Source organism: Anolis carolinensis, chromosome 3 (genome assembly GCF_035594765.1).
Source record: "Anolis carolinensis isolate JA03-04 chromosome 3, rAnoCar3.1.pri, whole genome shotgun sequence".
NCBI classification, from domain to species: Eukaryota; Metazoa; Chordata; class Lepidosauria; order Squamata; family Dactyloidae; genus Anolis; species Anolis carolinensis.
This window is the reverse complement of record NC_085843.1, coordinates 185901883-185917441: the sequence shown is the minus strand read 5'-3', so window position 1 is coordinate 185917441 and position 15559 is coordinate 185901883. Positions and strand designations below refer to the sequence as shown.

Genomic DNA, 15559 nt, shown 5'->3' with positions numbered 1-15559 from the left:
GAGGCTTCCAGGAGCATTCTTTCTCATGTTTTAACTCCTTACATCAAAACATCCGGGCATCCCCTGGGCAACATCCTTGCAGACGGCCAATTCTCTCACTCCAGAAGCAACTGACATGAAAAAAAAAAACTCCTTACCCCCACTAAGCAATGGAATACATGGTTGAGGAGCTGCAGATACACATAGCCTGCATATTGCCAATCCCTGATCTACACTGATGGGCTTTCAGACAGACAACTTTCCCATCTCCATTGCTATCCCAAGGACTGAACTTCTACCACTCAGCTAAGATTACTCTTTAATACATTTTATAAATATAAAGCAGAATCTAATTCTATCACAGAATTTTATTTCATTAGCATTACATGAGTTTCTTAAAAACAGAACTCTAATTTTAATTTAAACCCCTTGAAATTAAAAAGGTGTCACCTTTATGGCCTTTTCACTTGTCTTTCAGTAACTCACCAGTCTTAGGCTTTGGGCGTTGCTTTTCCTCTTCAGAACTATCAGAAGAATCTTCACTGCTGCTACTGCTGCTCTGCTTCTTCTGGGCTTTGCCTTTCTCCACAGGAGTTTGAACAACTTTGGGTTTGGGCTGTGGTGCTTTGCCTGCCTTATTCTTATGAACGGGGCAAAAATGATTCTCATATCACAAATATGCACATAAAATTTTTAAAAGACTGCCCATCTTTCAAAATTTAGAAGATAAGGCTAGCAACACAGAAAGCCACGAAAGTACTGCCACATAGCACTTAGAGCAGCAGTGGGACCTGTGGTCTTCCAGATACTAAACTACAACACCTATCATCTCTCCCATTAGCCAGGCTGGTTGAGGCTGATGAGAACTGAAAGTCCACTAGCATCCAGACCAGGCATGGGCAAACTTCGGCCCTCCAGGTGTTTTGGACTTCAACTCCCACAATACATAACCACCGGTAAACTGGTTGAGATTTCTGGGAATTGAAATCTAAAACATGTGGAGGGCCAAAGTTTGCCCATGCCTGGTCTAGGCCATGGAAGAAAGCATTTCAATTGCTTCTTAATTAACATATTTATTTTTATATTTCCTCTAAGGGGTCAAGTCTCACTTTGACTCCAAGATGAAACAGGATCCTTATCTTGTACTGAAAAGATTAAATTAAGAAGAAATAAAAATAAATCTCCAGCAATACAGAATAAAACTGTTAGGGCGTCAATGACATTATCTTGCCCTAAATATGTAGCAGGCTACACTCCTGATCTTGTTTTGCAGGCCAGTGTGAACATGATCTATGGGTACTGGAGTTCAAAAGAATTCCGCTTTCAAGAATAGAAAAAAATCTGAAGTTTTACTTGCTGGAAGTGATCTCTTGCAGAAGTGGGGAACTGCCAAAATAGTCCCCAAGTCAAGTGACAAGATCACTCAAGTAAAATAGAAAAATGACTTGAGTGATCAAAACAATTGCACCTAAACGTCTTTTGAGTACAAAGCAAAAGCACTTGGGTTTCGTCAGCAGCTCAGAGCAATGAAACACTTGATTAATGACCAGCATGATGGTGTAGAAAGGCTTGGAATGAATCCAAACATATATGAGATTCTTTGTTGCCTCAATTACATTGACACAATCTAGTTGGCCACAGTTAAGTATATGCTAAGAAGGTGCCTTCAGAAATCAATTGTAATGAGTCTCACATGGACTAGAGTAGGTCTCTTCCACCTGTGCCTCTCCAGGTGTTTTGGAATTTTGCTCCCAGAATTTCTGACCATTAGACAAGCTGCCTAGGGCTTCTGGGAGTTGGGGTCCCAAACACCTTCAGGGCCACAGGCTGTGCAGGCCTGGACTAGACACTGCATTGCCTGACCAGCTTTGATAGCTGAGTTTCCATTTGTTCAACAAGATGCTGTGGTCATATTCATCATCTTGTTCATGTAGCACAACTATCTTCTATGAAAATAGTGGTATCCTCTCACACTGTAAGCCATATTGGGAACATAAGCTTGAAAAACAGCTAAACGTATATTAAATTAATTTATAAATCTACACATTATTGCCTTTTCAGACACCTTGCATTAAAGAGGGCAATTTATTTTAATGAATTTCCCAAACAAATTAAATATGAACAAAAATATAAACACTGTTTACCTTCACTGGTGCTTTCTTTTCTGCATCAGAATCCTCACTACTGCTGCTGCTGTCGCTGCTACTGCTACTCTCTGCTTTGCCATTAGTGATTTTAGGCACCACCTTGGTAACTTTGACAGTTTCTGATAAAAACAAAACAAATGAGAACACAAATAAGAGAATGCTCAGATATAACTCTTGCAAACACAGCAAGAACTGATTGCTCATTTTCAGGCTTAAGCTTGCTGAACTGTACAACAACATTTCTTACCCACCTCTCCTCATGGCAGGTTACAACATGGCTAAAAACACATAATCATCTAGAACTGTCAAAGACAGAACGCCACAAGATTCAAAGTAACAGAGTTTATTAGATTACAGAACTCAAAAATGCCCGTAAAAACACAAGGGCCAGGCAGTTTTTGCCTTTAGTAGCAAAAAGGGACAAAAGTAAATGTTCAAAAGATAAACCGGATTAAACCGGAGTTTAATCCGGGTAAAAACAAACTGCTTGCTTCAGCCTAGGTATTAACAGAACAAAAGCCAAGGAACAAAAGATACAAAGAATGCAACTAATTGGCAGCAGATTCCTCTCTGCTGCCAGCACTGTGCTTAGAGTAACTTGCGTCGCTCCCACACACACACAGTAGACAGGATCTCCAACACGAGCAATTCAGCCAAGGATTGCAGAAGTAGAGTAGACCAGTTCCGTTCCGTAGATCAAAGCCAGAAGCAGACGTTTGTAGTTTTTCCAAGTCCAAGAAGGGGGGAAGACAAGCCGTGGTCAGTTCAGTCCGGGTTCTCAAAGCAGGAGATGGCGTCCGTCAGAAAGACGACGGAAGGTCAAGCTAATAAGAGTAAGCACAGGTTTGCACAAACAAATGCCCACACAATCCCTCCCGCCGTCTGACCTTGGATTCCAATCAACTTACGTCTCAGCACAGGAAAGCACACAAGTCTTCAGGGAAGCGTCCCACACACACACGGATCCCAAGCGTTTGCCCAGATTACCTTGCCCGACGCAATTTGCAATTGCTCCCAAGCCCCATTTTATGCCAGTTACAAATCTTCATCACTGTCAGCTGTCCTCCTTAACCCGGGCGTTTCCTCATCACTTTCCTCGTCAGAGCTGGAACACCTCTGACTACGCCCAACAGCATCTCCAGCTGTGGATCCCGTCCCATCCCTCCAGCTAAGCCATGGGTCTAATCCTGAAGGTCCCCATTCATCTTCTGTCCCATCATGGCCAGTGGCACCCAATTCCTCCCTTACCCGAGTCCAATCCATCTCATCCTCCTCTGAGCTAACCAGCCCCTCCTCCATTCTCTCCGTAAACCCTTCGAAAGATTCTTCGTCAGATGGTGCTGCAAATATGTCTCGCAGTCTTTTTCTCTCTCGCTCCTCGAGAGTATCTGACTCCCGAGGAGTCTTACGCCCACGTCTGTCAGTAACAGAGCCATGAGGCTCAATCATAACACTATCCCCTCTCACAAAGGCCTCCTCCCCCGATGGCGGAGAAGTGGCAGTGATACCCTCCGCTATAGCACCACGACGACTAGAGGTATCAAGTTTCAACAGTGAACGATGAAAGACTGGATGGACCTTTAAACTAGACGGTAAACGCAAACGAAACGCAACGGAAGAAATCTTTTTAACGATAGGAAAGGGACCCAAATACCGAGGCGCAAACTTTCCCCCAGCCTGTTTAATATGTTTGGAAGATAACCACACCAAATCCCCTTCTTCCAACTCCTCCCCTGCCTGCCTGTGGCGGTCAGCCTGAGTCTTCTGCGTTGCCTTAGCTTCCAGCAGTAAGCGACGGGCAACATCATGCAATGCAGCCATTTCCGTAGAGCGGTACACAGGGTCCGAAGAGACCACATTGGTCGACGGCGCCACACCTCCCCGTGGGTGAAAACCATAAGTTAGCTCAAACGGCGTATGCTGACTAGATGTGTGCACCGCATTGTTGTAAGCAAATTCCGCCACCGGTAGCCACTTCACCCAAGCCGTGGGTTGGTCTAAACAAAAACAACGCAGATATTGCTCTAAGAGCCCATTAACCCGTTCCGACTGTCCATCCGTTTGCGGATGGAAAGCTGAAGAAACGTTTAACTTAGTCCCCAAACACTCATGGAAATGTTTCCAAAAGCGTGACACAAATTGCGGAGCCCTATCTGAAATAATCACCTCGGGTGCTCCGTGCAAACGATAGATGTGCTTAGTAAATAGTAAGGCCAACGTAGGGGCCGCCGGAATGGTTGAACAAGGAATAAAATGAGCCAGTTTACTAAATAAATCCACCACCACCCAAATACAAGTATAACCCCCAGACTTAGGCAAATCTGAAATGAAATCCATGGAAATGATTTGCCATGGCCTGTCCGGAACAGGTAAAGACGACAACAACCCTCTAGGGCGCCCAACAGGCGTCTTACTCTGCTGGCAAACGGCGCAGCTGTCACAAAAGCGCAGAATGTCTTGCCGCATCTTTGGCCACCAATAGCTCCTGGTAATGAGCTGCACGGTCTTGAATCTGCCAAAGTGCCCAGCCATGGGTTCGTCATGGTGGGCTCTAATCACCTCCAACCTGAGGGCCCCCACTGGTACGTAGACCTGCCCCCTGCGTACCAATACTCCGTCTTGATCTTGTAGATGCGGCAGTATGGTACGGTTACCTGCTGAGAGCAGCATCAGTTGCTCCTGTGTCCACACATCATCCCTCTGAGCCGCAAGGATCTGGTCATGTAACCCGAGCTCATTATCTACAACACACAGAGAGGCAGTAGGCAAGATGGTCTGACATACAACCTGCTCATTGGTCTTAAACTCCGGCTTGCGGGATAAAGCATCGGCCCGCAAGTTTGCCTTCCCCTCTACGAACTGCACCTTGAAGTTAAACCTGGAGAAAAACAAAGCCCATCGGATTTGACGCTGGTTTAACTTCTTTGCTGTTTGCAAGTGCTCTAAGTTCTTGTGATCAGATCTGACCACGATCTGGTGCCGTGCCCCTTCAAGCCAGTGCCGCCACACCTCAAACGCCACCTTAATCGCCAACAACTCCTTCTCCCATATGGTATAGTTCTGCTCGAAGGGTGTTAGTTGCCGCGAGTAAAATCCACAGGGACGCAAGGTCCCTGAGGAGTCCTTCTGAGACAATACAGCCCCCAACGCGTAGCTAGAAGCGTCCGCTTCTACCACGAACGGTTTGTCAACATCAGGATGGGTTAGTATGTTGTCCGATTGAAAACTAGACTTAAGTTGTAGAAACGCCTCGTGAGCTTCCCGCCCCCACACAAATGGCTGTTTCTTGCGCAGAAGCTGCGTCAAAGGTACCGTGAGCTTTGCAAAATTCGGAATAAACTCCCGGTAGTAATTAGCGAAACCTAAGAACCTTTGTACATCCTTCTTAGTTTTCAGCTCCTGCCATGAGTTGACGGCGTCAACCTTATGTGGGTCCATTTTAAGTTCCCTACCTGACACTACATGACCTAGGAACTCCACTTCAGGCACATGAAAGACGCATTTGGAAGCCTTGGCGAAAAGCCCATTAGCCCGCAGTCGGTGCATAACCTGCTTGACATGTTGACGATGTTCTTTCTCGTCCTTAGAAAAAATCAAGATATCATCCAAATAAATCACTAAAAATTGGTCAATTAGGTCCCTGAACACATCGTTCATGAACCTCTGGAAGACCGCAGGAGCATTACAAAGCCCAAAAGGCATGACTCGGAACTCGTGGCATCCGAAACACGTGTTAAATGCCGTCTTCCATTCATCCCCTTCCCGTATACGGATTAAGTTATAGGCCCCCCGCAGGTCAAGCTTGGTAAAGACCTTAGCCCCTTGCACCCTTGATAACAGTTCCGAGATTAAAGGGAGCGGGTACCTATCCCGAATGGTGTATTTGTTTAGGATCCGATAGTCGCAGACCAACCTAAGTTCCCCAGTCTTTTTGGCTACAAAGAATACTGGTGCCGCAGTTGGAGAACTAGATGGGCGAATAAACCCCTTGGCTAAATTTTCATCTAAAAACTCCCGCAAAGCTTGCCTTTCCGGTACAGTCAAGGCATACAGCCTCCCTGCTGGCAGTTTCGCACCTTCTGCCAGCTTGATGGCGCAATCATATGGCCTGTGCGGTGGTAATTTGTCCGCTTCTCTTTTACAAAATACATCAGAGAACTCCCCATACTCAGCAGGCACTCCCTCCATATCAGCATGAGTAACGTTTAAAGTGCAACAATCCTGCCTCTTTAAGATCACTTTACGTGTTGCCCAATCCACTTGTGGGTTTACTACAGCTAGCCAATCCATCCCCAGGATCACATCATATCTAGGCAAGCTCGTAATATCCCACACAAACGTTCCCGTTACTCCCTGCACCTCCCACGTTACTGCTGAGGTTTCCTGGTTAACCACCCCAGTCTCCAGCAGTCTCCCATCTGCTCCCTCCACCCACACGTCGCATGCCTTGCGCACTCTAGGAATGCCATGCTTCTTAGCAAACTCAATATCTATATAGGAGACCGTAGCTCCTGAGTCCAGCAGTGCCAGAGTAGAAACAAGTTCCCTTCCCCCAACAGATAATGTAATGGGTACGAAAACATGCTTCCTCCCCTCAGTTGACTGCTTGAGGAGCCCTAGTGCGTTGGACTCACGTCGCACTAGGGCTGGCCTTTTCCCGAAAACTGGGAAGGTTTCACATTACAATTTTTGGCAAAATGCCCAGCATTCCCACAGTACAAACACAAGCCCAGCTGCCTCCTACGGCTCTTTTCCTCTGTAGACAGTTTTTTAAAGACCCCAAGCTCCATGGGCTCTTCCCCCATCACCACAGGTGCCCTGGTTACATGCATGGGTGGCGCACACATTGCTTTTGAGTGTTTACGAGCCTCGAACCTTGCGTCTAAACGCAGCACCTTAGCTACTAAGGCGTCCCAGCTTTCAGCCGGCTCCAAGCGTGCTAATTCATCCTGGAGCATATCACTTAACCCGGCAGTAAATAAAAGCATGAATGCATTTTCCCCCCAATCCAGCTGGTGGCGATACAGGTTAAACTTATTTAAGTAATCCAAAACAGTCCCCTTTCCCTGTTTCAACCGATACAGAGCCCACCCAGCGTTCTCCGTGCGGAGAGGATCCCCAAAAGTATCAGTTAACAACTTTTTGAAATTATTCAAATTGTCCTTGACTGGGTCATTTCCCAAAATTAAATTAGTGGCCCATTGTCCTGCGGGACCGGTCAACAAACTCAAAATAAAAGCCACCTTACTAGTGTCAGTAGGAAAAGCATGAACACTGAGCTGTGAAAAATAAAGCTCCACTTGTGCCAAAAAGGTTGGCAACTTGCACCTGGTTCCGTCAAAGCGTTCAGGAGTCAAAACATGTCCTTTCACAGCAAAAGCTGTTTGGCTTACGGTAAAGGCCGTTTGCAATTGGTCTACTTTGGCTCTTAACTCATCCATCGTCTTCCTGACGGGTTTATTGCTGCAATAAACTTTTTATGGGCGTCGGGCAATCTGTCAAAGACAGAACGCCACAAGATTCAAAGTAACAGAGTTTATTAGATTACAGAACTCAAAAATGCCCGTAAAAACACAAGGGCCAGGCAGTTTTTGCCTTTAGTAGCAAAAAGGGACAAAAGTAAATGTTCAAAAGATAAACCGGATTAAACCGGAGTTTAATCCGGGTAAAAACAAACTGCTTGCTTCAGCCTAGGTATTAACAGAACAAAAGCCAAGGAACAAAAGATACAAAGAATGCAACTAATTGGCAGCAGATTCCTCTCTGCTGCCAGCACTGTGCTTAGAGTAACTTGCGTCGCTCCCACACACACACAGTAGACAGGATCTCCAACACGAGCAATTCAGCCAAGGATTGCAGAAGTAGAGTAGACCAGTTCCGTTCCGTAGATCAAAGCCAGAAGCAGACGTTTGTAGTTTTTCCAAGTCCAAGAAGGGGGGAAGACAAGCCGTGGTCAGTTCAGTCCGGGTTCTCAAAGCAGGAGATGGCGTCCGTCAGAAAGACGACGGAAGGTCAAGCTAATAAGAGTAAGCACAGGTTTGCACAAACAAATGCCCACACAATCCCTCCCGCCGTCTGACCTTGGATTCCAATCAACTTACGTCTCAGCACAGGAAAGCACACAAGTCTTCAGGGAAGCGTCCCACACACACACGGATCCCAAGCGTTTGCCCAGATTACCTTGCCCGACGCAATTTGCAATTGCTCCCAAGCCCCATTTTATGCCAGTTACAAATCTTCATCACTGTCAGCTGTCCTCCTTAACCCGGGCGTTTCCTCATCACTTTCCTCGTCAGAGCTGGAACACCTCTGACTACGCCCAACAGCATCTCCAGCTGTGGATCCCGTCCCATCCCTCCAGCTAAGCCATGGGTCTAATCCTGAAGGTCCCCATTCATCTTCTGTCCCATCATGGCCAGTGGCACCCAATTCCTCCCTTACCCGAGTCCAATCCATCTCATCCTCCTCTGAGCTAACCAGCCCCTCCTCCATTCTCTCCGTAAACCCTTCGAAAGATTCTTCGTCAGATGGTGCTGCAAATATGTCTCGCAGTCTTTTTCTCTCTCGCTCCTCGAGAGTATCTGACTCCCGAGGAGTCTTACGCCCACGTCTGTCAGTAACAGAGCCATGAGGCTCAATCATAACAAGAACATTCTATAAAATACACATATAAAAACATACTTCTACAAAATACATATTAAAACACATAGAACAAAGATTAAACATAAGAATCAAGTTTCAAATCTGTGCTTAAAACTGGCTGGATAGGCCTGCCAGAACAGATAGGGTTTTCAAATGTGTTTTAAATTAAGACAGCTCATTTAGCTGTCGGATCTCTTCCAGAAAGTTGTTCCACAGTCTTGGGGCAGCCGATGAAAAGGTCTTCTGGGTGACAATTGCCACTCAGGTTCTGACTGGATAGGGTAATCCTGCACGTCTCCCCGAAGACCTCAGTGTCCTAAAGGGCAGATTGTATGGGAGAAGGCAGTCCTATAGGTAACCAGGACCCAAACTATACGGGGACTTAAAGGTCAAAATCAGCACTTTGTAGTGTGCCCAGAAACTAATTGGTAAACAATGAAGTGACTTATAGTGGAGGGTTTTTTTCCCCAATGTCAGGAGCGACTTGAGAAACTGCAAGTCGCTTCTGGTGTGAGAGAATTGGCCGTCTGCAAGGACATTGCCCAGGGTACGCCCGGATGTTTTTACCATCCTTGTGGGAGGCTTCTCTCATGTCCCCGCATGGAGCTGGACCTGATAGAGGGAGCTCATCCACGCTCTCCCCGGGTGGGATTCGAACCTGGCAGCTTTCAGATCAGCAACCCAATCTTCAAGTCATGAAGCTTTAATCCACTACGCCATCAGAGACTCTATAGTGGAGGTGCAATATGCTCACTCCTGGATGTTCCTGTAACCAATCTGACTTCTGTGTTTTGAACCAACTTGAGTTTCCAAACTTGGCACAAAGGTAGCCCAATGTAAAGTTCATTGCAGAAGTCAAATCTTGAGGTTACCAGCACATGCACTACTATCTTTAGGTCCCCCAAGTCTAGGAAGGGGTGCAGCTGGCATATCAACCAATGCTGGAAGTAAACACTCCTGACCATTGTATTTACCTGGGCTGGCATTTGAAAAGACTGATCCAGGAGCACTCTCAAGCTGCAGATGCAGTCTTTTAGAGGGAGTGTAACCCTGTCCAGAACTCGTTGACACACCTCCACCCTCAGACCAGGACCCTTGATGGCAAGAACCTCTGTTTTGTCTGGATTCAGTTTCAATTTGTTTTTCCTCATCCAGCCCATTACCTCCTCCAGGCATTCATTCAGAGACACACTATCCATAGCTGAAGCTATTTTTGAAGGCATGGAAAAATATATTTGGATGTCATCAGCATACTGATGTTATAAGCTGTTTATATCAGAGTAAGCTGTTTATAACACCCCGCCCCATGCCTACGGATGATCTTTCCCAGTAGCTTCATGTAAGTATTAAAAAGCACTGGAGATATATTGCATCTCACAAGGGGCCATTCTAACAGCTCCTTTTTTGAGGAACAGCTATCCACAAGCACCACCATCTGGTACCTGCATGAGGTATGACCGGAACCAGTGCAGCACAATGCTTCTAATTCCCAAACCTCCAGGAGTTCCAGAAGGATACCATGGTCGAAAACCACTGAGAGGATTAGAAGCATGAACAAGGCCACACATCCCTTGTCAGTGTTAAAATGGAGATCATCCACTAAGATGACCATAGCAGCCTCAATTCCGTATCCTGCTCTGAAGTCAGTTTGAAATGAGTCAAGGACATATCATTCAAGTCTACCCGGAATTGGCGGGCAATTGCTTTCTCAATCACTTTGCCCAAAAAAGGAAGGTTAGAGACTAGTCTGTAATTATTAAGGTACAGTGAATCCATGGATGACTTTTTTAGCAGTGGTCTAACTACTGCTTCTTTTAAACAGGATGAAAAATTCCCCTTCCCAAGAGATACATTAATAATTACTGTATCTGAGATCGAATTGCATCTCCTTCCTGTAGACCAGCCAAGAGGGGAAGGAATCAAGAAAGAAGGTTGTCCACCTTACTTACCCCAGCAGCTTGTCCACAATACAATTTGCCAGCATAACAAGGCCCAAGATATTATGCAACAGCCAGGTACAATTTGCAATTCTAGGCTAATTTCAAAACCCCACTGCAATTGATCAGTCTACTACTCTGGCAAATTGATTTGTCCCCCTCATGGAAAGCAGGAGATAAAAGGGGACAGTCCTGCCCATAGTAGGGATGCAGACCCCATCTGATCTCAAGATAATGTTGCTGTTCACCATCTTCAATATTTTCAACAAGCTTATTTGCTTTAAATAGAAATCATAACTGACTCTCAGATTGCAAAGTTCTCAAAATGATGATATAAACAGCTTTTGTGTATTTTATCATTGGCCAGCCCTTGCTTTTCCTCCTTGGCCTCTGAACAGATCTTGCCAAGAAAAACTGATAAAAGGGTCACCTTGGAGTCACAACTACTTAGACACATAACAAAAAACACTGGGTAAGTTTTTAATGGTGGAAAAAATCAAATTCAAACTCCATCCAATATGTGGATCTTGCCCATGCCTACTGGAATCAATTGTCATAACATCACAATTCAAACTCTGCACACTGAATTTCACATTGCAGCACTGAAAAAAGCAAATGATTTACCTGATTTTGATGGCAGTTGTGCTGCCTTTTTAGTTCCTGTCACCATTTTAGCTCCTGTTGACTTTGGCAACTGCTTCTTTGGAGCTTCATCTTCTGAACTACTTGAATCTGAACTAGAACTGCTTTGCTTCTTCTGGGGCTTTGTTTTTGGGGTGACTGTCTTCTTTACCTGAAGAACTTCTCCTTTCTAAAGAGACACAGAAGTAAATACCATAGGTTACGCAACTAAAGGAATAAAATTAAAGATTACTAAAACAGACTATAATTCAGATCATGGTAAAATTTATTTAATGTGAAATGGAGGCAGCTGAGAACATATCACACCCTTCAGCTCCTGTCCAGTAGATGTGGTGGGAAGTCTATCTTTTACTAAAGCTTGTTCATCACCATTGATTTTGTTGAAAAATTGCAAGTTTAATGGCCATTGTATGTAAATACTTTATCCCTGTAGGGATCACAGTATAAATGTAATAAATATTTAGGAGAAATATAGACAACATCCTAACCTTTGCTGGCTTCTTCTTTTCTTGCTCAGAGTCTGAAGAGTCACTGGAGTCATCACTGCTGCTCTTTGCCTTTACAGGAGCTGCCTTGACAGGCACTTTGGACACGGGGGTCAGCTTACTGGCTAGATTTGAAAAAAGTAAGTATTAAGACACATCCAAAGACTCAGACACTTGTTTCTGCATCATATCTTGCATTGTCAGGAAGTGCTTATACTACATGTTTATTGCTGCAAACCAAACCTAGAAAATTCACTCAGTTACTTTAATCAGTTTATTAAAAGTGTTCACAGAACACTGCCTGTACATTTTAGTTTTAATGTCACTTACAGAAACAGCTCTCAAAAAGTGCAACAGTTTTATTAATAAGGCAATTATGGCTGCCAAGTCAGTTAACCATGTAAGAGAGATAAATGGAGATAAAACGCCACAACCTCAATCCCACTGCTTCTTTTTTATGCCAATGGCCAGTACGGAGGGATGCACACAACTCCTCTGAGGCTAGTTCTAGCTGGATATTTTTTCTTTCCCAAAATCTTTCAGATGGGATGTGGCAACTATCATTTTCTGACTGGTGACAGGAATTGCCTTCTTCTGTCCATGTCAGACCATTCAATTATTCCTTGGCTGAATTCTGAGGAATCGTAATCTGCTACACTTAAGACAGCTGACAACACCTTTACCTGAAATTACTGACTATGGATCTTCAACAGTGTTGCACTATGTTTACAATTAACACTAAGATTTACTAGAATATACATTTCATTACATTATTAATAAAGTCCTCTTAGCAATTTATATTTACATTTTACAATTGGTAGTGCAAACTGCAAAAAGCACAAGACTAAGTTCAAATATGGAAAGTTACCAGGAGTCATCCTAGCAAAATATAGCCCCTGTTCTAGAAGTTAGAGGCATCAAAGGGGATTGCCACCTGTAATGACCATGACTTCACGTTATAATGCAAGTTTATAAATCCTTTGACTCTGTAGAAGAATCTCAAGCTTTGATTAAAGACCTTTTTAAAATAGTGGCTTACTATATTTGATACCCTTTAAAACAACCAGAATATGGGCCAAAAAGAACTGTTTTCAAATAAAAAATCAAGGAAATGTTAGAAATGATTTATGATGCTTCTTCACTTTTTAGGCTAGAACTAATTAATGCAGTACTTATAAAGGCAAAAAAACCCTAATGCCAACAACTGGGCTTCAAATGGTGTTATGATTGAGCCTCATGGCTCTGTTACTGACAGACGTGGGCGTAAGACTCCTCGAGAGTCAGATACTCTCGAGGAGCGAGAAAGAAAAAGACTGCGAGACATTTTTGCAGCACCATCTGACGAAGAGTCTTTTGAGGGGTTTACGGAGAGAATGGAGGAGGGGCTGGTTAGCTCGGAGGAGGATGAGATGGATTGGACTCGGGTGAGGGAGGAATTGGGTGCCACTGGCCATGATGGGATAGAAGATGAATGGGGACCTTCAGGATTAGACCCATGGTATAGCTGGAGGGATGGGACGGGATCCACAGCTGGAGATGCTGTGGGGCGTAGTCAGAGGTGTTCCAGCTCTGATGAGGAAAGTGATGAGGAAACGCCCGGGTTAAGGAGGACAGCTGACAGTGATGAGGATTTGTAACTGGCATAAAATGGGGCTTGGGAGCAATTGCAAATTGCGTTGGGCAAGGTAATCTGGACGAACGCTTGGGATCTGTGTGGGACGCTTTCCTGAAGACTGGTGTGTTTTCGTGTGCTGATACCTTGACCTTCCGTCGTCTTCTTGACGGACGCCATCTCCTGCTTTGAAAACTCGGACTGAACTGACCACGGCTTGTCTTCCCCCTTCTTGGACTTGGAAACTACAAACGTCTGCTTCTGGCTTTGATCTACGGAAAGGAACTGGGTCTACTCTACTGCTACAATCCTTGGCTGATCTGTTCGTGTTGGAAATCCTGTCTGCTGTGTGTGTGGGAGCGACGCAAGTTACTCTAAGCACAGTGTTGGCAGCAGAGAGGAATCTGCTGCCAATTAGTTGCATTCTTTTGTATCTTTGTTCCTCGGCTTTTGTTTTGTTTATCCCCAGGCTGAAGCAAGCAGTTTGTTTTTACCCGGATTAAACTCCGGTTTAATCCGGTTTATCTTTTGAACGTTTTTTTCCTTGTCCCTTTTTGCTCCTGAAGGCTAATACTGCCTGGCCCTTGTATTTTACGGGCATTTTTGAGTTCTGTAATCCAATAAACTATGTTATCTTGAACCTTGTGGCGTTCTGTCCTTGACAGATTGCCCAACGCCCATAAAAAGTTTATTGCAGTAATAAACCCGTCAGGAAGACGATGGAGGAGTTAAGGGCCAAATTTGACCAATTACAAACGGCTTTTACCGTCAGTCAAGCAGCTCATGCTGTGAAAGGACATGTTTTGACTCCTGAACGCTTTGACGGAACCAGGTGCAAGTTGCCAACCTTTTTGGCACAAGTGGAGCTTTATTTTTCCCAGCTCAGTGCTCATGCTTTTCCTACAGACACTAGCAAGGTGGCATTTATTTTGAGTTTGTTGACCGGTCCCGCAGGACAATGGGCCACTAATTTAATTTTGGGAAATGACCCAGTCAAGGACAATTTGAATGATTTCAAAAAGTTATTAACTGACACTTTTGGGGATCCTCTCCGCACGGAGAATGCTGGGTGGGCTCTGTATCGTTTGAAACAGGGAAAGGGGACTGTTTTGGATTATTTAAATAAGTTTAACTTGTATCGCCACCAGCTGGATTGGGGGGAAAATGCATTCATGCTTTTATTTACTGCTGGGTTAAGTGATATGCTCCAGGATGAATTAGCACGCTTGGAGCCGGCTGAAAATTGGGACGCCTTAGTAGCTAAGGTGCTGCGTTTGGACGCAAGGTTCGAGGCTCGTAAACACTCGAAAGCAATGTGTGCGCCACCCATGCATGTTACCAGGGCACCTGTGGTGATGGGGGAAGAGCCTATGGAGCTTGGGGTCTTTAAAAAGCTGTCTACAGAGGAAAAGAGCCGTAGGAGGCAGCTGGGGTTGTGTTTGTACTGTGGGAATGCTGGGCATTTTGCCAAAAACTGTAATGTGAAACCTTCTCAGCTTTCGGGAAAAGGCCAGCCCTAGTGCGACGTGAGTCCAACGCACTAGGGCTCCTCAAGCAGTCGACTGAGGGGAGGAAGCATGTTTTCGTACCCATTACATTATCTGTTGGGGGAAGGGAACTTGTTTCTACTTTGGCACTGCTGGACTCAGGGGCTACGGTCTCTTATGTAGATATTGAGTTTGCTAAGAAGCATGGCATTCCTAGAGTGCGCAAGGCATGCGACGTGTGGGTGGAAGGAGCAGATGGGAGACTGCTGGAGACTGGGGTGGTTAACCATGAAACCTCAGCAGTAATGTGGGAAGTGCAGGGAGTAACGGGAACGTTTGTGTGGGATATTACGAGCTTGCCTAGATATGATGTGATCCTGGGGATGGATTGGCTAGCTGTAGTAAACCCACAAGTAGATTGGGCGACACGTAAATTGACCTTAAAGAGGCAGGATTGTTGCACTCTGAATGTTACTCAATCTGATATGGAGGGAGTGCCTGCTGAGTATGGGGAGTTCTCTGATGTATTTTGTAAAAGAGAAGCGGACAAATTACCACCGCACAGGCCATATGATTGCGCCATTAAGCTAGCAGAAGGTGCGAAATTGCCAGCAGGAAGGCTGTATGC

At 45.0% G+C, this 15559-nt stretch overlaps 1 protein-coding gene across 1 annotated transcript in view; it reads right to left on the bottom strand.

Annotated features, from left to right (window-relative positions):
- Nucleotides 1-15559, bottom strand: part of nolc1 (nucleolar and coiled-body phosphoprotein 1) — a 36547-nt gene that overhangs the window by 10824 nt on the left and 10164 nt on the right. The window contains exons 4-7 of the mRNA XM_008114232.3: nt 11836-11957; nt 11330-11516; nt 2124-2245; nt 466-619 (exon numbers count right to left, since the gene is read on the bottom strand). Coding sequence (XP_008112439.1) covers nt 466-619; nt 2124-2245; nt 11330-11516; nt 11836-11957 — 585 coding nt within the window. The remainder of the gene's footprint in view (nt 1-465; nt 620-2123; nt 2246-11329; nt 11517-11835; nt 11958-15559) is intronic.